General features: G+C 36.2%; 1 protein-coding gene across 2 annotated transcripts in view; it reads left to right on the forward strand.

The window, feature by feature from the left end:
* GABRG2 (gamma-aminobutyric acid type A receptor subunit gamma2) overlaps window positions 1-21,185 on the forward strand; it is a 62,682-nt gene extending 41,497 nt beyond the window's left edge. Inside the window, exons 7-10 of one of the 2 annotated variants that reach the window (XM_051631458.1) lie at window positions 13,505-13,657; window positions 15,600-15,805; window positions 17,700-17,723; window positions 19,171-21,185. In XM_051631458.1, the coding sequence (XP_051487418.1) occupies window positions 13,505-13,657; window positions 15,600-15,805; window positions 17,700-17,723; window positions 19,171-19,446 (659 nt within the window). In that variant the 3' untranslated portion in view covers window positions 19,447-21,185. The remainder of the gene's footprint in view (window positions 1-13,504; window positions 13,658-15,599; window positions 15,806-17,699; window positions 17,724-19,170) is intronic. The other variant, XM_051631459.1, reaches the window with a different exon arrangement.
* Window positions 21,186-21,919: the final 734 nt, after the last annotated feature.

The raw sequence follows: 21,919 nt of genomic DNA on the forward strand, positions 1-21,919 counted from the left end.
AAATGCAAAAAACATAGGATGACCCTTTTTTGAGCTTATTAACATTTTCTGGGGCCTAGCACTAGTTGCAGCCTTATCTCTATGTGGAGATACAAACACAGCAGGTGAACCTCTAAAAGACAATGTGGGAGACCTGACAGAGATTTAGCTTCCAGTGACTTGGTATTACATCATCCACGGGTAGAGCACACCAGCCTATGTGGTAAAGCTCAGTCCACAGTACCCTCACCACAGTCCCATGGGACTCCAAATGCATCCCTCTCTGTATGCCACACAATGTTTCAGACCCAAAATTGACATTTCACTTTTAATAGCTTTCCAGGACATAACATTTTTGAATGTTAAGAGAGGAAAAAATTAAAAAGACCCATGGGATTCACAGTGTTATAACCTCACTTATAGGAAAAGATTAAGAAGTTGCATTTCCTGGCCTGAAAACATACAGTGTGATGATGTTGACACTGTGTCATGGAATGGAGACTCCCCTGGGAAGCTTTTTGTAGTAGCTGTTAATGTTATCATGAATATGTCTATTTGAGAAATAAATAGTTCTTCAAAGGTCTCCTCTTGCAAAGGGCAAGCCATTGTAGGATTTGCACTACGGTGATTACATACACATAGAAACTCTACCTTTATTCCTGTGAAGCTGGTAACTGAAACTTCAAGATGGTATCTGTAGAATTTTTCTACATCCTAAGTTTGATCTGTTTGATTTCAAATAGCAATACTGGTTATAAATTATTTATGACTCATAGCTGTCTCTTCTGAGACATGATCTTTAAACTAAGCATCCTCTTCATCTCTATTCTTCCCCTCAGGCCTGTTGCATGCAGATCTGTGGCCTGTCTGACTCTTGGTCTTGGTATTAAGTATAATTTTAGAACATAATCTCATTGTTTACCGTTTTTTACAGTTTCTCTCTTTCACTATTTCTGACAACTACTTTTTAAGTCCACATTTATTTACTGTTTTACCCATCACTTAGTTTCTTCTGCTTCACTACCTTTATTTCTTCTTATCTGATTAAAAAAATAATTTTCTCTCCTTCTAATAGCTAAAGAGATTGTGGGATTGACAGCTTGTTTTTCTTTCCTCCAACAATTTAACTTTCCACCTGATATCAAGAATACCCTCCTAGAAAGCTCAAGAGGTTAAAGATATGCCCAAACACATTTGCCATCTCCCTTCTTAGCATACAAATAAGTGTCCTATTAGAGCTAGGGATTTTTTTCCATTTCACTTCCTCACCAATCACACCTTAGACTATTTTGCAACACCTACTTTTGCCAGCAGATATTTCTGCTGTTACATGCTAGCTGTGACTGTGAACAAGATTAATTTGCGCATTGCTGAAGGTTTGCACCTGCCTTCTGCAGGACAAAATGTTTAAGAAACCAGAAACAATTTGGATTCTGCACACAGAGCAGGTACTGTCCTCAGGCAAACCAACTGCAGAATGAGGATACTGTTCAACTCCCAAACATGAGCTGAAATGGCCTTTTCTAGAGGAATGTCTCAAATTGGAAAATAAATCCATCTGTGATATTTTATTTAAAATTGTTCTAAGTAGTTATAAAAACCCACAAGTATGATTCAGTATATCTTGCTTTTAATAGTAAAAGATGTGAACACTCTGGAGTACTTTGGCAATCTAACACCAGTATAATGAATGGATTTATCTACTTAAGAATCTGGAACAAAATGTCTCAGAAATTCTTCCACACTTTTCATTGGAAAAAAAAAAATTAGACGTAAATGGCTTACCTAGATGTTATACATTTAAAGTATGGTCCTAGGAAAATGTAAATGTTTACGAAATGCTGACAATAAAAAAGTTAGTCTCAAGCAAGTGAACTTAAATGCACACCCAGATTCTTTGCATTAAAATATTACCATGCTTTTGTGTGCAAGATTTATAATATTTTAAAATATATATAAAGCTTTTTGAAAGTTATGTATGTATATTACTTACATAACATACATAAGTCCATGCATTTTTCTTATTCTTCTCCAAAATTCTGTTTTCTGAATTTTCTTATCATCTATAGGTGTCATCTTGCTTCCAGGTTGCCTACATTTTTTTTTCAAAGCATACAGCCTGCTGCTTTTTTTTTTTTCTGAAAACCTATAAGCAAGTCAAGGTATGAATAAAACAAAACTGAATTAAGTTTGGCTTTTTTACTTTGTATTTTAAGGAAAAAAAGTGTTTGAAAAAAATGCAGAAAGTTTCTGCCCAATCCTTATGGCACTGATGAAGGGCTCTGATTTTAAACAGAAGTATTTGTGTTTATTTTATTTTGCTTCTTTGCATTTCCCTGCCTACATTGGTACTATTTAGTGTCACCAAGAACAGAAGAATAATGATAGAACATGTTTGAGTTTTCTTTTGTGTAGAGGCCAACGGAAAATTATTATATAAAGATAAATAATAAATATTACGTAATTACATTAAGCATTCTTTTTCTTTTGCAACCACTCTCATTAAATAGACCACATTAAACCACATAAGTTTAGAGCAGAATCTGCCAAATATTATTAAAGCACATAGCATACACATGTTCCAAAGAACCTCCATGGGCAGAAAGACCGTTTCATAGAAGAGAAATAGGTGTCCTACAGCTCTTACAGCTGTACAGTGAGAGAGCTGGGACTAGACCCAAGATATCTTGTCTGATGCTTCACTGTCCTAATCGATAAGCTGCACTGCTTCTTTGAGATATTTTTGGGCTATGTTGTTTTCCAAAATGCCAGTTTACTTTTTACTATGTATCTTCATTGGGTTCTTGTGCTCCAAGTCAACATCTTTTATCACTGGGCTGCCCTAGCTCTCTGATGCCCATGACATTTTGTAGCTGCTCACAGTGAGCTCTGAAGAAAGTTGGATTTGATCTGTACTACTTCTCCTTGATGTTTTGCCTTCCAGGATCTCCTACCCAGGCAAGTTTTAGTCTTTTCTCAGTTACTTCGATGGGATTCCTGGGGGTTTAAAACTGAATATTTGCTGCTGAAATCATCTAAAATATTTAAAAGAAGCCAAGTCCATTTAAAAAAAAAAAAAAGTGCTGGAAGTTGAGTAATAAAGCATGTTATATTCCTCCCAGCATCCCTCAGGCTCTTTGTTTATGTTACTGTCTTTCCAGTAATCTCCCTGTGCATTCACTGGAAGTGAGATGCTAGTGTTTGAGTGGTACTTTCTTGTATAAATATTTCTTCTGCTGGGGGGTTCAGACAATGAATCTGTGAAATCTGCAGCTCCCCTGCAGAACATTGCCTCCATGCAGTTGTGCCTTCTGCCCTCTGGAGAGGAAGTAGAAGAAAACATCAAGTTTTATTGTAGCCTCAGTATATAATACTGGCTCCTGACTCTGAAAGTAACTGGAAACATCAAGATCAGGGATTAAATGTACTGTATCCTCAGATTCCTCTTCTCTCAGATGAAAGGTTTTCAGAGGAACTCCAAAATGACCTTTGCCATGCAGGACAATTCAGAAAGGTGAAAAAGCAAATCTGAGAAGTGGTGTTTTATGAACTACATTAGTTCTGTGTAGTCATTTCAGGAACATGCACAAAGCTCATTAAGTAGTATTAATTTCAAGAGAGTTTTCTAACATCTCTAGGTCTGTTGTTATTTAGATCAAAAATATTAAATACTTTCTTTTCTTCTAGTGTGGTGTTCACCAAATAGGCTGATATCTACTTTATAATTACTTCTGAAATTTTAGAAAGCCTACAGTAGAGTACGTAGATGGCATGTGAATCTCATTCAGCCAGTATGAAAGCAGTTCTGTCCACAGGCTTATCCATTGCTACAGAGCCCTGATGTCTAATACCAGATTAGCTGAGATGACACTGAGAAGGAAATTGGCCGACTACTTAGTTTGGGAGTTGTCTCTCCCTTTTGACTGACCATTGGCTTTTAACTCTGTTAATTCAGGTATTTAACAGTTTTTACCCTAGACCTCGAAGTGCCACCTTTAACTTCATTCCTATTTTTACATCCTATATTTACCTTATTACCCCTGGAGTCACCCACATTCCCTTTCACAAAAATCCTTTGCAGAGTTCTCTAGGAAGTCCAAACAGGTAGATTAATTATACAGTATAAATGTTATGCTTTACCACCCCTGTGAAACAAGAACAGCCACCATTTCATGTTTTTGCTTTGATGCAAACTGCTGAAAAGTTCAACATGATAAAATTTACATAGCTTTGACAATTCTTATTTCATCCTGTTTCATAATCCTGATAGTGTGCTTGATCTAAAGCATCAGGGATGGGGTGTACTTCATGCTTTGAAGAATGCAAACAAACTAGTTATTTCCATTTCTCCCTGTATGCAAAAGCCGGGAGGTTGCCAGGAAGTGGGTATACCATCTGGATACCTTGAAATGAATGAAATATGATAAAACATGTTTCTTATTTGTTCTCATTGGCAATTCCACTGTATCTCAAAACCTTTATTATTGTTATGATGATGGTCAAATATTCAAAATTTATCAAGTCAATGCTTTAAGCATGCATGGAGCACTTAGCTATAGATGTATACCTAAGGTATTCAGACAGCAACTAGACATCCAAAAGATGCAAGGACACAGGATACCTGACTGTATCAGGCACAGCAAGATTTCTAACACACCACCACGCCAACTGGTGGTGTTGCCTGGAACTTGCGGCTCTCTGCTTTATCAGGTCACTTGAGATTTCTGTCATACTCACTTTTTCTTTTGTTCCGATTTTCTATTACAGTAAGTCAAACAGATTATTTAGAAATGTAACTGTTCAGAGATGAGACACTGAGGTTTCATCCTGGGTTGATGCTTCCTAGGCAGGAGGGAAGTTGGAAAGGGAGCAGAAGGTTCTATAATTTGCAGATTATTTACACGCTAGAGCATAATGGCTCACCCACAGCAGTTGCAACCTATTACATCGTGCTGCTGCCACATCTGAACACTAATCTTGCACACTCAAAATCCTCCTGTGTTGGCTAATGCCAGTGTAGTAGCTTAGCTGCCCTCAAAAACAAACAATAAAGATCTGTTGTTTGCAATTACGTCCCCAACTAGGGTAAAATCCTACGCAAACAGATAGAATCAGTAACATTGATTTTTCCCTTTGAAATTCTAGTATTCACAGATATAACCTTAGAAAGAAACATACCAAAATTTGCCTTCAATCTCTCAATGCATTTCTATCTACTGATATTTTTCAGCAACAGAAAATTCTTAGGGTGAATCTTGTCTCTATGAATTCAAAGGGAAGGTGGGAACAACAGTAATAGAATTTAATTACTGTCTAGTGTCATTACATTATTTCCTCCTATAATTAGAAACTAATGAGAAGTGGAACACATTCTGTCAAATGAACTGAGAAAACAGCACTTGAAGTGGAATGAGTGGCCAAGGACCAAGAAAAAATCAACAACTGTTAGGCAGAAAGTCATGTCATATATAAAGAAACTTCATTTGCTTGGATGAATACAATGATTCATCCCATTTTGCAGGAGTTTCATCAGCTAGGGTTCTCATTTCATACAAACAAACAAATTCCAGTTCTCATCTCCCCACTCCCATAGGGAATCAAGGTGTTTGATATCAGACACATTCACACACAGACATAGACATTACTCTTTAAAAACAAACAAACAAAATAAAATCTCCCATCCCCTGTTCTCCACTCTGCTGTGCAATGTAGTTGGGATTCATCCTTTGGAATGTAAATTGAAAACCAGGCTTGCAGCTCTCCGAATCCCAGAGATGATTTTATATAAATGGACTACAGTGCAAGCTTTGTCAAAGTCTTAAAATTGGTTTACCTCATTACATAATCAAGTTATAATCACATCTTAGAAATGGATTTTTAGAAGTGAAGTGAAATCACTTGGTACAGCTGCAGTATCAGCAATGACCGTGCATTGCCCCCTTCCTTATGTAATGCCTGGACAGAGTCAGGGCCAACAGTCAGGTAGATAATGGCACCACTTCCAAGCGTTTTAAATCTGTTGCAAGCAGATAGCTACAATGCCATGTCAGATTTTCTTTCTTTCTCTGCCCTAAAGGCTCAGCATTCACTGTATTTTATTTCACATCATGACTTCTCTATGACACAGTAGTGGTATTTTGCTGCTACATCGCAGAGGGAAAGAGATTGTCAAGCATTTTTGAAAAGGAAGAGACAATTATTTTTTGAAACTGTCTGGCCCTTATGCAGTCTAGAAATGACTGTGTAATGCAAGAACAAAAAACTGTGAAGAACAGAAACAATGAAAAGGGCATTTGGCAAAGAATGAAATAATGAGAAGTCAGATATCTAGGGGACAGTGTTCTTTCTGATTTTGCTTTTTCCCCAGGCTTTTAATTTCTGGCTGAGGAAACCAATACATCTCATAAATATCAGTTTAGACCAGCACTGTGGTCAAATTTCTGTCCTATCTTTATGATAGGCCAGAAATTCACTCATGTGCCCAGTGAGCAAATACATCAGCTGAAGTTATTTTCCTGTGTTGTATGTAAAAACGTATTGCACTGGAGGAGTTAATATCGTAACTTGATAAGTGACCAATTTTAGAATTACTCAACTAGACAGACTTAAGAACTTCCTGATTTGTTGGAAGAAGAAAAATGCATCAAAAATAGGTCACTTTAGGTTTTATAGAAGAGAATAATTTGAATAGGTTAAATCTGAATCCTCATAGAAAAATGTGTGTCTAGAAAAAATACTATGTTTTCCTCATACCACTGTAGCAGTGCAAGACATCTCACTGAATCACATTTTCAGGCTGACTCAGTACCCTCACCAAGACAGTAAATGCCAGCAGAATTCCAAATATAGACCCTGCCAAGGCAAGAAAAGAGATGAGGACAAAAGCCAAATGAAGATGCATCAGGACAAATGCATCAATCTTAAACTATTTACAGGACTTTTTCATCCTAGATTAGAGTTGCACTGCACAATGTAGTTCACAGTCTGACACTGGCCCGTTGTGGGAGAGAAGTCTGACTCTGGTCTCCCATGCTCCCCTTTTCCTGTCTTTCCTAGGGGCAACAATCTGTATCCAGGTACTATTGAGAGGAGCTTTGAGAAAAGGCTTTGTCCTCCTTTTACTAATTCTTTTATTTTGAATTTTATTTCTCCACTTGTAGCAGATTTTGGGTAACCCTGCTACTCAGTGTGCCAGAAGGGTTTAAGAGACACACAATGTCAAGAAATTGTTTGTTTTACAGGCAATAGTTATTATTACAAAACACCCATATAAAAAGGGCACCAAGCCTGACTCTTTTTTTAAAGAAGAAGGATGCATGTAGGATTCTTTTTATCCCATTTGTGATTATTTTTATAGCCAGTGTTGGTCCAGTAGGCTAGTATTTTAAGAGCTAGAGAGAATAAGGATTTCTTCAGGATTTGTTAGGATTTGGTTATGTAGCTCCAGCCCAGAAATGTAAGGCACTGAACTAACACACAGCAAGTTAGAATAATGCCAGATCTAGAAACATAACATGTTCTTCCCGTGTTTTAGAAATATTAATATTGCAGACTTAGTCAATAAACCTTTTGGGTATGAGATCTTTTGTTTTATGTGTGGGTACATAAGGAAAAAACCAGGCTAATTATTAAAGCCTTGCAGTTCTGTTAAGATGTTCTAGACATTATTTAAAACTTTTTCTTTTTTTTTAACTTATATATATATAAAGACACTCATGATTAATTCAGCGTGAGAGTTTACTTAGAATACTTACAGTAATGAAATTACAACAAAGCTCCTACCTTAAAAAAGGTAGTTATAGAAATCATGCTACTATCTTAATGGTATTTCCACATATGATGACTAAAACCAAGAAAATACATATTTTCCATTAAGCTTCTATTTACCTGTTCATTCATTTAAAAAACCCACACCCGGTGCTAGCTGTGATCGCTGCCTAACAGAAAATGAGACTGTTGGCCATGTTAACAGTAAAACGGAGAGAGAACAAGGATGTATCTATTATTTATGAGGAAAAGATAAATTCTGCTGCCACAGTTGTTCTTCATTAACAATTTATGCAATTTATAATCATTACTTGTAGCACAAAGGTGAAGCTGCTTTGGTAATATTTCTATCATACAAGAGTCATTTTGGTTCTTTCAAGCGTCCCTCTACTCACACAGCTAGAGAAGTCAGTTATGCCATCTGAGTGTTTGTATAAACACTCAATGGGGAGAACAATCAAATTTTTAACATTCAGTTTTCCACTGGCAGACTTGCAGTCGTTTCTCGTTTTTATTCTGAGGTGACAGTGCCCTCCTGTGGCACGATTTTTTAGTTTGCTTTATCCTATGCATAATCCATACAGAGAGATGAACTGGATAGGGTTTACCACCCAAAACCAATTTATTTATGTACTTGTTCATAAGAGTTAATTTTGAAAAAGGGTTCTGTTTCTAACTATATTTTCATATGGTTCTCTAAACAAATCTTTTAAAAGTTCTTGCTCTTTTCTTTATGGTTTCTGTGTAAAATTAGTAGAGAAAAACCCACTCGAAATCTGGACAGCTGGTGCATGTCTGGGTCTTTATGAACCATGCAGCTGCTTTTGGCTGTGTTAACAAAATTGTGACTCTTAGTCATGATATAAACAGTAACCTACATGAATCCTAGTTGCTAGGATCAGTCCTTAAAGCACAAATGATGGTGTGAATTTTTGGGAGAGTTTAGCTCATATATTGCTCTTCTGTCTTTTTCTCCTCCCGCCCCCCCCCCCCCCCCCGTGCTCTTTAGAATGATGTATAGCTTTGAAAGAAACAGAGATAGCACAGGGCTTATAAATTCTCACAAAACTTATGTCTATGGACACATTGGTTGTTTCCAAAACTTTCAGCTTAGCCATCAAATCACAGAATGGTTTGGATTGGAAGAGACCTTAGAGATTATCTAGTTCCAACCCTCCTACCACGGGCAGGGACACCTCCCTCTAGACCAGGTTGCTCAAAGCCCCTACCAGCCTGACCTTAACCACTTCCACGGATGGGGCATCCACAGCTTCTCTGGGCAACCAGTGCCAATGTCTCACTACATCTTCCTTCTTTCAGCTTGAAACCATTCCCCCTCCTCCTATCAACCCATGCCCTTGTAAAAAGTCCCTCCCCAGCTTTCCTGTAGGCCCCCTTCAGGTACTGGAAGGCTGTTAAAATGTCTCCATGGAGCCTTCTCCAGGCTGAACAGCCTCAACTCCCTCAGCCTGTCTTCACAGGAGAGGTGCTTCAGCTCCCTGATCATCTTCATGGCCCTCCTCTGGACTTGCTCCAAGTCCTTCTTATGTTAGGACACCCAGAACTGTAGTATTCCAGGTGGAGTCTCCTGAGAGTGGAGGAGAGTCCTGCTGGCCATACTTCTTTTGATGCAGCCCAGAAACTATTTTCACAGAAATGTCAGCATGTAAACAGGCCAGCCAAAGAAAAGCCCTTCACCCAACTGAATTTTGCTGTTCAAAACTGCACATACTTAACAGAAGTGAAACTGAATTTTCTCCACCCTAAAACTATCTATGAAAATTAACTGAAATTATACATACAAATAACTTGATCAGGTGGTCAACATATAATTTTTGAATCTCTTCTGCACTTCTTTTCTTTTAAACCTAATAGTGTTTTAAACAGATTCTTATAATAAGTGTAAGACAATCTTAGCTATAAGTGTTGCTACCCGATCTATAATTAAGACACTAGTTTCCTGGGATGTTAGAAAGCTGTTCTTTTATCTAGCATTTGTACTAGCTTCCAAATCACTTCTCAGTACAAATCAGAGGCTTGTTTCCCCAGTACGTTACACTTTGCACAGTTACTTAAACGTGCATAAAGAGAGTAGTAATGGGTGTAATTTCCCATTCACTTTGCACAGGTATAAATGGTTCCACAACCAGCAAGCAATGAAGGATCACACCCACTGTGCTGATTAAATCAGAGCAGTGCAGTGTGTATTCCCCATGGCTATGCTTCCTGGCATGACTAATTCCTTCTATTGAACTTTTGGGACTTAGGCCAGGAGGTACACAGAGATGGTTCCTCAAATCAGGAATTCACTTCCCCAACTGTCCAACAGAGCCTAAACCCTGGTATTCAAATTACCACATCACACGAGTGTACAGTAGGAGGATCATCCCAGTTTCCAAAGTTCGTCTAGACAGCTTTGAATCTCTATAAATTAGGTTGGCACAGATTTGTTAGAAACAAAACCTTTTGTAAGGACTTAACTAAGGTCATGATCACTAGGTACTGATGGTATGCATCTCCGTTTCAAAATATCTCCTACTGGAGAAGCAAATTAAGGCCCATGAACTTTCTCTGTGTACAGGAGGTATCATCACCACCAAGAGAAATCTTTGACTTTCCATTCAGAGTAGCAGTATAAAGATGCTGTTGCTCCAGTCAGAACCCTGCCCTACGTCTCATGATCTTCCTAACATAAATGGCAGGTTTAACTTTTTAGTCAAAAACATACAAGCATTTATACGTGAGAATAAATATTGTCTAGATAGCATTTTCTCAAGGGACTTCATTCTGGTGTAAATACATGTTATGGAATCATAGAATGGTTTGGGTTGGAAGGGACATAAAGATCATCTAGTTCCAACCCTCATACCACTTAAGAAACTGATTAACTGGTTATCATATTTTCAGATGAAAAAGATACTAGCTATCTATATATACAAACATAGATTAATACAGAGAAATAAAAAATGAAAGTTATCCAGACGTTATTTCCTAGACATATATAATAATTACAAATACCTTAGAATGGGTAGCAGGACTGGAAGGTCTCTGGTAAAAACACTAAGCAATACAAAAATCTTCTAATTAGGGTGACAAATGTTAAGAACTTAAGTATCTTGTCTTACAAAGATACTGCCAGGATGCATTTCTAGAAAAATCCCAAAGTATTTTAGCCCTCCAAGCCACAGTCTGGCAGTCTGAGAAGCTTTTTTGCTGTAGTGGACAATATTGGATAAACAAGAGCCAGAGCTCAGGAAAAGACTAATGAAGTAATAATGAAAAGATTATCAGTTTCCCCAGTGTGGTCTAATGAATGACACTGTGCTAAGGATCAAGTCTGGCCATTTTTTACTAAAATAATGTCTTCATTTGACAGCTTCATGCAAGCATCACACCAGGAGTGAAAAAATCACCTCAGGCACAGAGATAATCTGAAAATAATAGAGAGTATTTAAGCTGGTCCCAGGTGAAGAGCAGAGAAGTCCTTGAACAGAGTCAGAAAAAAAAAAAAAAAAAGTGGGTAAAAATGGCTGGGGCAACATTCCATCATCAAAGTTGTGATTAAAGCAAAATACTTTCAAGTCCATGTTCCACAGAGGACGTAATGCTTAATTTTAATCTTATGGACTTGATTTTACATTTGGATGTACATGTTATGACAACCAATACTGGGTTGTAAATGGCACATCTATGGTCTTGCATTATGCTCAGAGTACTTTTCTTACCCAAAATCTCAGAAGGCCTGCTCTTCTATCATTCCAACATCACTTATATAAACTAGGCAATACCAGCAAGTGTCTAAAGCACCCACCACTTAGTCTTATTTTCCAGAGAGAATTGTGTTCAATTAGAGATAAAACACTTCCATCTGGAATGCCTCCAGTTTGTGTAGCAAATAATCTGTGAAAGGCCACCAGTCTTGGTCTATGGAAATGGATTGTCCTCCAAAGCCCATCTTGGAGATGCAAGAGAGCTTCAAGTAATGTTACACTGCTGTTGAACGGACTGAGGCCTTTACAAGTTAGTAAGTTAGTTAATATTTTAAATTATAAAAGATTCTACAGGGCAAGAGTGCTAGAATTGTCAAAGAACAGGATTAAAAAAAGGTAAGGAAAAATAGTTACCTGGGATCTATCAGTTCAGCTACTCCAAAAGAATCTATAGCAGCTACAGCTTCAGAAAAATAAGCAATAGCAACAAGTAAATATTTGATTTTTAAACTTAGATTCTGAGCTAACCTTTTCTACCTTTTTGTGTTGTCATCTATCTTCAGGTTTAGATGTCACCTCTTTCTTCAGGTAGTTTTATGTTCCATTAAAATACTTGCCTAACACGAAAACAGGGTTCTGCTTAAAACAGTTTGCAAGAAGGAATACAGCTGCTGCTTAAAGAAATTTCTTCCATAGGATAGCAGGAAGAGAAAAAATAAAATTGGAAATACCAATGTTACTGAAAGCATATGCAAAGGTGAATAAAAAAGTTTATTCAAAAATTGACAAAATAATTACTTATCAGGAAGCTCATACATGATTCAGGGAAATGAAAAATGAGTCATACTGTCCTTTTATGGCTTCAGTTTTTACAGTGTTCCTGACCAGTTGTGGGTTTTTGGTTTTATGGGATTTCTTTTTTGGTACATGAAGGACATACACAGATAATGTAAATTTATCTGTGAATTAAGGGAATAATGCAGTTATTAAAATTGGTTGCTCATATTCTGTCATATCTCTCCTCATAAACCACACATATAGATTTTTTTTTAAAAGTTTTTGGTATAATTATAACATAATTAAATTAAAACCAGTTAATCTCCAAGATAAAGACATTCATATTGAAAGAAAACAATATATCAACAAAGCATCAGCTGAAAAATTATCTTTGAAGTTTTTCCTGTGCCCAGGTTCAAAGGGATTATTCTGGGGAAATTAAAATTTTAATTATGCCTGAAAACAGAGAACTCAGGATTAACTAAAGGTACTGATCTAAGCAGAATATACATTAGCCACAGAGTCTCTTTGATAATGCTGGTAAACCATCTCACTCTAAACTTGCAAATCCTATGCTGCTTCAGTTTGAGGCTTCTCTGGACTGCATTCCACTGAATTGCAATGAAGGCTTTTGTAGCCTGGGGTGGTGCACCTCTTTTGCAACCAAGATTTCCCAGGAGTGCTATAATCTGAAGAAAAGATGAGAACTAGATATTTTTTTTTTTTAATTTAGACCCCAAAAAAGAAAAATATCAAAAAACTGAAGCTTTGTTGTATTCCTGAATCCAGATAGAATTTACTTAATAGTTTGAGAGGGCAGAAAATCTGGAAAAAAAAAAAAAATCACAAAACTCTTGAATGGAAATGGTGTCTTATGCACACCAGAGTAACATATATCCTGACTTCCAACTGGAGGTTTGCTGGGCCACCACCTCTCCATTCCAATTCTGTAGGAGGACTGTACCAGGCATTTGCACGTCACAAGGAATGCCCTGGGTAGAAAGAAGCCTTTTATGGTATGCAAAAGAGATTACTTTGAAATCTGAAAGTACAAGTTACCTAAGTGAACCTGCAAGGCTGTTTACTTTCATAGTGTGGAAGATCCACCAGTTCAAATTATACTAGTGTTGAAGAAGTGGTATGCATGTATGTTGTCAGTGTACCTGGTGAATCAGATACTCCAGACATAAAACAGGAAAATCTGATTATATAGAAATTCTGTGTTGGTTTTTTAACATATTATTCTATCTCTGTATGTTTTTATTTTACAGGAGACTATGTAGTCATGTCTGTTTTCTTTAACCTGAGCAGGAGAATGGGTTATTTCACTATTCAAACCTATATTCCCTGCACACTTATTGTTGTGTTGTCCTGGGTCTCTTTCTGGATTAATAAAGATGCAGTTCCAGCCAGAACATCACTGGGTGAGTTGCTTTTTTATTCCTGCTTTTATTCAAGTATTATGCTGTTTGACACCTCTGCAGCTCACCAGTTTGCAAATATAAGAAGAGAGACAACTTCACAAGAGGTCTTTTCATTCAGAGGATGTAGTACTTTCCCAGGAATAACACAGCCCAAACCATATTTGCATCTCTTCCTTTCTGCTGTGTCAGATCCTAACTGTGAATATTGTAGATTGCCAACAATAAACATTTTTGCATCTTTTCTGACAACAGCAGTATTTTTTATAAACAATAAGGGAACATTGCTAGATTAGAAGCAGGAATGCATTAGTTTTATTTGCTCTACTTGCATGTCACGGTGTCTAGCAATACAAAGGAAAGAAACACCATGAAGGGACCAATCTATCCAGCTGAGTGCTGTCGTGGTAAAAAGGGGACAATCTAGTACCCTCACTTCTACTTTAGGGACAATCAAATATAGTCCTCAGACCACAAAATCAAGTTAATTTGGTGGTATCTAAAAACCTAAACATGAAAAAGTGACAGGCAGTTACTCTGAATTAGCAATTTCTACACATTTGGGAACTGTTCCACAAATAAACTAAAAAAATACACCAAATTAACCTTGCTTGTGCAAAGCAGCTGTAGCTATAAGAATTAGCAAAGTAGAAATATTCAACTAGAGAAAGTTAAACACATTTTTTACTTCTGCATGAAATGTACACAAATGAGATCAATTTTACTTTTTCCTTCTGCGTTTTAGTTTCTCCAGAGAACAACAGCACTGAGCACTGGAGTGCAAAATGAGGGACAACATTTTAATTCCAGAACACCCTAGAAAGAAAGACAGGAATAGAAGTGGCTCACATGACAGAAAGTTTGAAGTGTTTTATTGCCTTATTCATATCCTCTCTAAAAAGAGGTGATAAAATCTGCTTTAAAAAAGTATAATATTTATAAAGGCATTCAGGTCTTATTTAAAATTTCACTTGGATATACAAAATCAGATCAGTCACTCTGTTGAGAATAAGTTGAGGAAGTAAATTAGTGGTATGAAATTTGCCATATAAAATGTGATAGATTTTAACTGTTTTGATGCATTTTTAATGTCACGGTAGAGGGAATAAAGTTATAAAAGGAGAAAGAATGGGGAAACAACCTCACAGTACTTCTCAGTTATAGACTACAGCTACTTATGAAGGGCAGAGAAGATACTGCTCTGACAGGGTGAAATATGACCTCACAATTTAGTTATGAGGAGTCCTGAGAGACTCTCCCTTCCAGCCTTATATGCAAGAAATCGGTTAAATAACAAGCAGCAATTAGGAGGGGGGCGGCGGGGGGGAGGGTAGCATCTTTTGCATACAACTAGAGGGCATTTAGGCAAGAGAAAGGAAATGGGTTCATTTCTTTGTGTAGCACACATAGAAATGTAAACATTTTGTCCTGAGGTTCCTACTGTATCATATGCTCTCAAGAATTTGCATTAATTCCTAACTGATATGAGGGCTGCTAATGTGTCTCTTGCTGAGATGGCATCATTATACTGCAACTAAAAATAAGCAAAACTTATCCAAACAGCACAAAGTTTGAGAATGGCCTTGAAGTTACTTTGAAGAATGGGGTAATTTTTACTCTCCTCCATGATTCTCTCACTCTGATGCAATTCTCATCTCTAGCTGATTAAGGGTTTGAGCATAAATCACTCAGAATCAAAATCCTTTTACCAAAATACCCTGCAGAGCAGCCGTTGCTGTGACCACACAAAAATGTTTCATCCTCCGTGTTAATCCTTGAAGCTCTTATTGAATCCACATATCACTGCTGGGATGTGATGTTCAATACCTTTGCTGTATATGTTTGAACTCCAAGCATACTTCAAAACTAGTTAGAGAGCTAAGTGACAAAATCAGTTTGCTACTTGAAGTAATAATATTTCTGTTGTTTTCCACATATCTACCAGGTATTACAACTGTCCTGACAATGACCACCCTCAGTACAATTGCTCGTAAATCTCTTCCCAAAGTCTCCTATGTGACAGCAATGGATCTTTTTGTGTCAGTCTGCTTTATTTTTGTTTTCTCTGCACTGGTGGAATATGGAACTTTGCACTACTTTGTCAGCAACAGAAAGCCAAGCAAGGATAAAGACAAAAAGAAGAAAAATCCAGTATGTATCTTTTTCCCAGCAAGGTCTAAAATGAAATTAGTTTTTCTGAGAGAGAATAATAACCTCCCTTTATGCTTGTCCTTTCTTTTCAGACTTTGTTATTACATATATGCTCTTCTTTTCTATTAATAGGAATGCAAATATTCACCTTGAATATTAAGAGCATTTTCTGGATGCGAGAGAAAGTAGTTGCTTACAATAAGGATCCTTTTAACCAAGGTGTTGTGAAAACCACAACTATCACCAAAACCATTATTTATGTTCTAGACAGAGGTCTTGCTGTGACCTTCATGGAAGAACTGTCAGTTTCTCTGTCCTAGCTTTAGCAATATTCTCTGCCATTAACTAACGTCCATATGATTGATACGACAGTTTTTCTTATTATCAGGACAACAGTTAAACTTTTATATTCAAACTATGGAGTGTTTTTCTAATTCCCTAATTTTTCTAATTTCCCTTTAAGTATCCATTTCCTTTTCATTGTTTCCTTATCTTCTTCTTTCTTGTATTTCTTACCTCCTTTACCTACTTCTCTCCCTTAGAAAATGATTTGACTACTAGCAGCTTACAATGTCACTTATGGATGCATGCTACACAATGATTAAAAAAAGTATATAATAGCCACAATAAAAAAAAATCCTGGAAGTACCCTCAGTGGGTGTTTGGGGTTTTGCCTAGATAAGGAAAATTTGTTGCATATTTTGTCCTGGACTGATTTCTCCCTGCCTTTTGCAACTGAGCTGAAAAGTTTCTTGTCTAGAATCCCTGAGATGAAAAGAACTAGTGTAAAATCTTAGAGGAATAAGTAGCCTGTCTACAAAACACACCCAAATATGCTTGTGAAAAAAGTGGAAAACAAGCACTTTACATTAATAGAGAGTATTTTCAAATTAATTTCAGGCATCTGGGAAACAATAAAGTCACTTGGATTTGCTCTGCTAAAATCTACAAGGATTTCTGAAGATATTTAGTTATAACATACAGCACAAAAAAAGAACACAAAAAATACTACTTGATTTACCTTTTTACTACAGTTTATTGCTATAATTTCAACTTTAAAAGCTGTTGAGAAGTCAACTATAAAAAAAAACCACAACACCAAACAACAAATCAAACATGTACTCTGCAGCCGATAAACAGCCAGAAAAACATTTGTTAGATTTCGAGGAAGAATTCCCATCTAACTTTAGGTATGCTAAAGTTGGATTTATTATAGGTCTCTCTTTTGGACAAAAGAAAGAGGCACTTATGGAAGGTGATGTCTCCTGGCCTGTCTTAGGCAGAAATAAAAGGCTGTCTGTGCACGTGTGTCTATTCCAGTCAACACAGGAGCAAAGATAAACTACCTCAGCTGTACTTGCCTCACTTAAAAATGTCCATATAAGGGCAAATAACTTCCTCCTTATGTAACTTTTATGTGAGCATTTGGACATAAACAAAACTACAAATTATTGCGGGGACCTCAATCACAGCCTCTAAAAAACTTCAGAGTAGAGTGTTCAGGACCAGGTCGGCAAGTAAATTTTTTTTTAAAGAAGTGTTTTTAATATGCTGTGAATGGTCTTACAAACAGCTGTTTCAAAATATTGAAATCCCCTGGGAATATTAAAAGATGTAAATGGAATTTGATAACTTATGTCTTTGGCCCGGATGTAGTTACAAAACAGTGACAAGTAAAAATGTGGGGGGTTTATATTACAGATACTTGTTTAAATTGCTGTTATCCCAACCTTTCTATAAATTTAGCTCTTTTTGACTTACTAAGTTTTAGAAACATATTTTTAATTTATATTATTTTTGTCTCTTTCTTTCTTTCCATGTTGTTTTGTTTTTCTTTTTTTTTAAAATTTAAACCAAAACCCTCTGATTCTCTTTTCTGTCTACAAAATGAAAGCTTCTTCGGATGTTTTCCTTCAAGGTATAATGTTTTTTTGAATGAAAATTCACTGCATGCGACTGCTGAATTTAACTATTAGAGCTTATATGAAAGTGTGCTACCTTGGGTTGGGTTTGGGGTTTTGTTATTATTATTTTTTAATGAGACATCTAAGCATTCTACTCAAGGTAACTTCCTGATTAAGTAGAATGGTTACATATTCCTAAATAATTAGCAGAGTTGATTCAGCAGCCCAAACACTGATTCACTGGTTCTGAACTTACCAAAGTTATATAGTGACCAACATTATTGGATCCCAAGAACTAAGAGTTTAATGTTAAAATGTTTCTGCTCCTCTCTCTCATTTTGCCATAAGATTCAATAGCAACAGCTACATCAGAAACCTGCAATACACCCTTTTAGAACTCGACTTTGACCACATTTTTTGAATCTTTGTGATTCCCTCCAACATATAAAACTAAATCTATTCTGATGTTGACCTGAAAAAAATTCGATGTCATCACCAATTACTCAAATGCAAAATGTCAGAGTTTTTAAAGGGTTTAAGGTGTATATCTATTTTTAATGATGTCACTGGATCAACACACTTAGCAAATTAGCAAATACATTTAGCTATATATATATGTATATATATGTAGCAAATATACTCCACATGTAACCCTCATCTTCATTCAGAAATGCAGAGATTTCATTAAAAAACAAAAAAAATCAACACCAACAAACAAAACCAGAAAATATGAACCCTATAAATAAAAGCCAAGAAATGTACATACTTATGGAATGGAATTGTTTTACCTTAATAAATATCAGAGGAAAGGTTCAATGCCTGTCATCTTAGCGTACAGCTACTATATAAAATTTGGAACATGTAGAGCCTTCTAGTTGGTGAACATTAGTAGATGGGGAACTGCATATATTCAAACAGCTGGGGAGTCTTACAGAGATTATCCTAATCTTAATCAAAAGACTAGTTTTTGCGTTTTTCCTGTCAATATATTTGCTCCTGTCTCAACACAAACCAGCCCTACATTAAAATCCTGCATTTCTAATTGATGATTTCAGTTCCTTCCATGTGCAATACACAAATTGCTTTCAGATATCAAGCAGCTATATAAAATGTAAAATATAAAACAGAAAAGAAATTCAAAACACGGTCAGCTACATTCCTGACTCTTTTTTAAAACTCGAATGTTTATTTAGCTTGGCTTTAAAACTAATTGTCCACAGCTGTTAACTTGATACTGATTTGTGCTGCTTTCCTGTAAAATTGAAGTGTATGATGCAACTGATTTTAATAAGTTCAAGGTAACATGACCATTAGAAGTCCTCAGCAACTTCCCATGTGCCTCACACAGAACCATCATTCACATATTTACCATTAATCTCTATCTCCCCATTGGTCTGGTGATAATAACAGTCTCTCCCTCCTGCCATCTTTTTCTTTTTTTTTTTTGCCACTCCGTCTTAGGCACCTACAATTGACATCCGGCCTCGATCAGCTACTATTCAAATGAACAATGCTACACATCTCCAAGAAAGGGACGAAGAATACGGGTATGAGTGTCTTGATGGCAAGGACTGTGCCAGTTTTTTTTGCTGCTTTGAGGATTGTCGAACAGGAGCCTGGAGGCATGGAAGAATACACATCCGCATTGCCAAAATGGACTCCTATGCCCGCATCTTCTTCCCAACTGCCTTCTGTTTGTTCAACCTGGTGTATTGGGTATCGTATCTTTACCTTTAAAGGCAGAAGAAAATCAGTGATTGAAGCCTTACTCACTGAATTTCTTAAAGAGATGGTTTCCTAAATCCACTTGAAGTATTTACAATGCGCTTTTATAGTGGTCTGAATTCTTTAGTGCCATAACCCACTACATATCAATCATATCATTTGTCCAAAAATTGCCATCAGGTTATTGTGAATTAAATGTCCATTCAACATGCTGGAATAATTTGAAATAAAAATCATATAAACAGGTAATATACAGCTATACCTGCTGGAATAGAGAGAAACCGAGCAGAAAGGGCAAGGGGAGCATGGCAACATCACTTAATAGTTAGTACTGCTATTTCAAACAGGAGTGATAGAGAAGAATTCCCAGGTAAAGTGCTGTAAAGTTTGTTAACATTGGCTATAATTATGCTATAGCTTTATTCTCTGTGGGCTTTTCTTTTTGGAAGAGTCATCTCTCACTTTGAATAGGTATTATAAAGCTAGCAAAATAACTTCTACTCCCACCAAGACAAAAATAGACCTTTCCCTCTGCCATCCCTTTAAGAGCACATGTACAATGCTGTAAATATTTCAATACCTTGTAGTACATAAATTCTAGTGCATGCATCTTTTGGGGGCCAAAATAAATTAAACAAAGGTACCATAAAGTTTTGTCCTTTATTTTGTGTCTCTGGATGTGCTATTGTAATTGAAACGTGGACAACTTTTTCTTTCCTTTAAAAATTACCCCTTTCCCTCATGCATGGAAGATCCAAGCAGAGAGCACTTTCATGTAAGACATCAGAGAAGCCTGAAGGATTCAAATAAATGACATGTAGACAAATATGTATGGCCAATATAATAGCTCATGAAATATACTGTACGTGTATGCTGCAGTTGTAGCCTTCATTTTCCATTGATAACGTTTCTATACTTCAACTGAATTTACAGTGATTACACATTGCAAGATCAGCTTCCAAATTTAATTCATGTGCTTCTATCATTCTTTTCCCATGTTGAGCTCTACATTTTTCCTTACACAAGTGTTTGTGGGTGGTTTTGTTGTTGTTTTTTTTTAATTCTTTAATTCAGTCCAGGAAATACATTTATTCCAGATAATGTTTTCACATACAAGCTTCACGTTTGTGTTGAAACACTAAAATTTGCATCATATATGCACAAGCAAGTGTCTGCCCATTATTTATGTCTTTGGTCAGCAATAGTTGTTGTCAGTGCTGCTTTTCACTCAGTGAGTACCTTTACTAAAACAAACTTTTATCATGACTAGCACACAGTTTAGAGATAGCCTTGAAAATAAAAGGGAACAAAGGGTGTCCTGGCTACAAAATCACATGTATGCAGTTTATGTGTATTTAAAACCTTCAATCCACCTGGGTGAATCCTGAAAACCATTTACCCACTGGTTTTCAGAACCTGTATGATGCTCAATTATGCAACCTTAAGCACATGTAAATATGACTGACCTTTTTTTTAAAAAAAAATTGTCAAAGATGTAAAATGTCACCTCCAGGAAAGTGGACTTGCAGATACAAAAAGGAAATATGTAACTTCTCATTACAGAATTATTAATGTCTAAAATGGAGGAAAAGGAAAGTTTTCCAATGTTTATATAGTTTTGGAAATAAAAATGTACAAAAAAAGTAGTAACTCCTGATCATCAATTGCTCTTTGTCCAATGTATTTGAAAACATTTTAATAAAGGAATTGCACACACCTGTGGACTTTTTCAATAAAACTGCTGCACTTAATTCTAGTTTTCTTGTGATTATTTTGCTACAGACATTTTTAAATGCAAGTGTCATCTTTCAAACAAGATTTCAGTTGGTCTGCAAAGAGAATTTAATTGAAGCTTATGAAAAGTTTCACAGGTAAATAATTTTATTATACTCAGAGATCTATTGTTCCATGTATGAAAAACTAAAAGCCAGTGCACTTTCTTCCCTTATTTAGGAAGATTCTGTAGATAAAAAGATTTAGACTTCCTACTTCCACAGTACAGTTTTTAAAATCAAGATTTAGAATGAAAAACATACCTTTTCACTACATAAAAGGAAGTTCATGATCTTTAATTATCTTGAGCAACAGACACGAACTAAAAGCTTTGCTTAAAAGTCTGCATTTAAATAACTAATTCCAGAACATTGAATTAATAAAGAAAAGCATATTGAAAAAGGTTGCCTTTCTTGTAGGGAATAAGACCACAGTATGGTAAGACTGGTTAGGATTTGCTTATTTGAACTCTCATAAAATTTGTATTAATTAACAAAAGGTGAAAAAGAAACATAAGAAATTAAGAAAGATTAATAGAGTTTTAATTCAACCAGTATGGAAAATATTAAAAAGATTGATCTTTTCCCCAGACACGTTTTTTTGATAACTGGCATATTGAAATCTGTATCTGATGAGGTTTAATCAGCTGTCACTCTCTTTACAATTTTCAGGTCCATGCTATAAGCCTAACTACAGATTCAGACATTTTGCT

Source organism: Apus apus, chromosome 13 (assembly GCF_020740795.1).
Source record: "Apus apus isolate bApuApu2 chromosome 13, bApuApu2.pri.cur, whole genome shotgun sequence".
Taxonomy (NCBI): Eukaryota; Metazoa; Chordata; class Aves; order Apodiformes; family Apodidae; genus Apus; species Apus apus.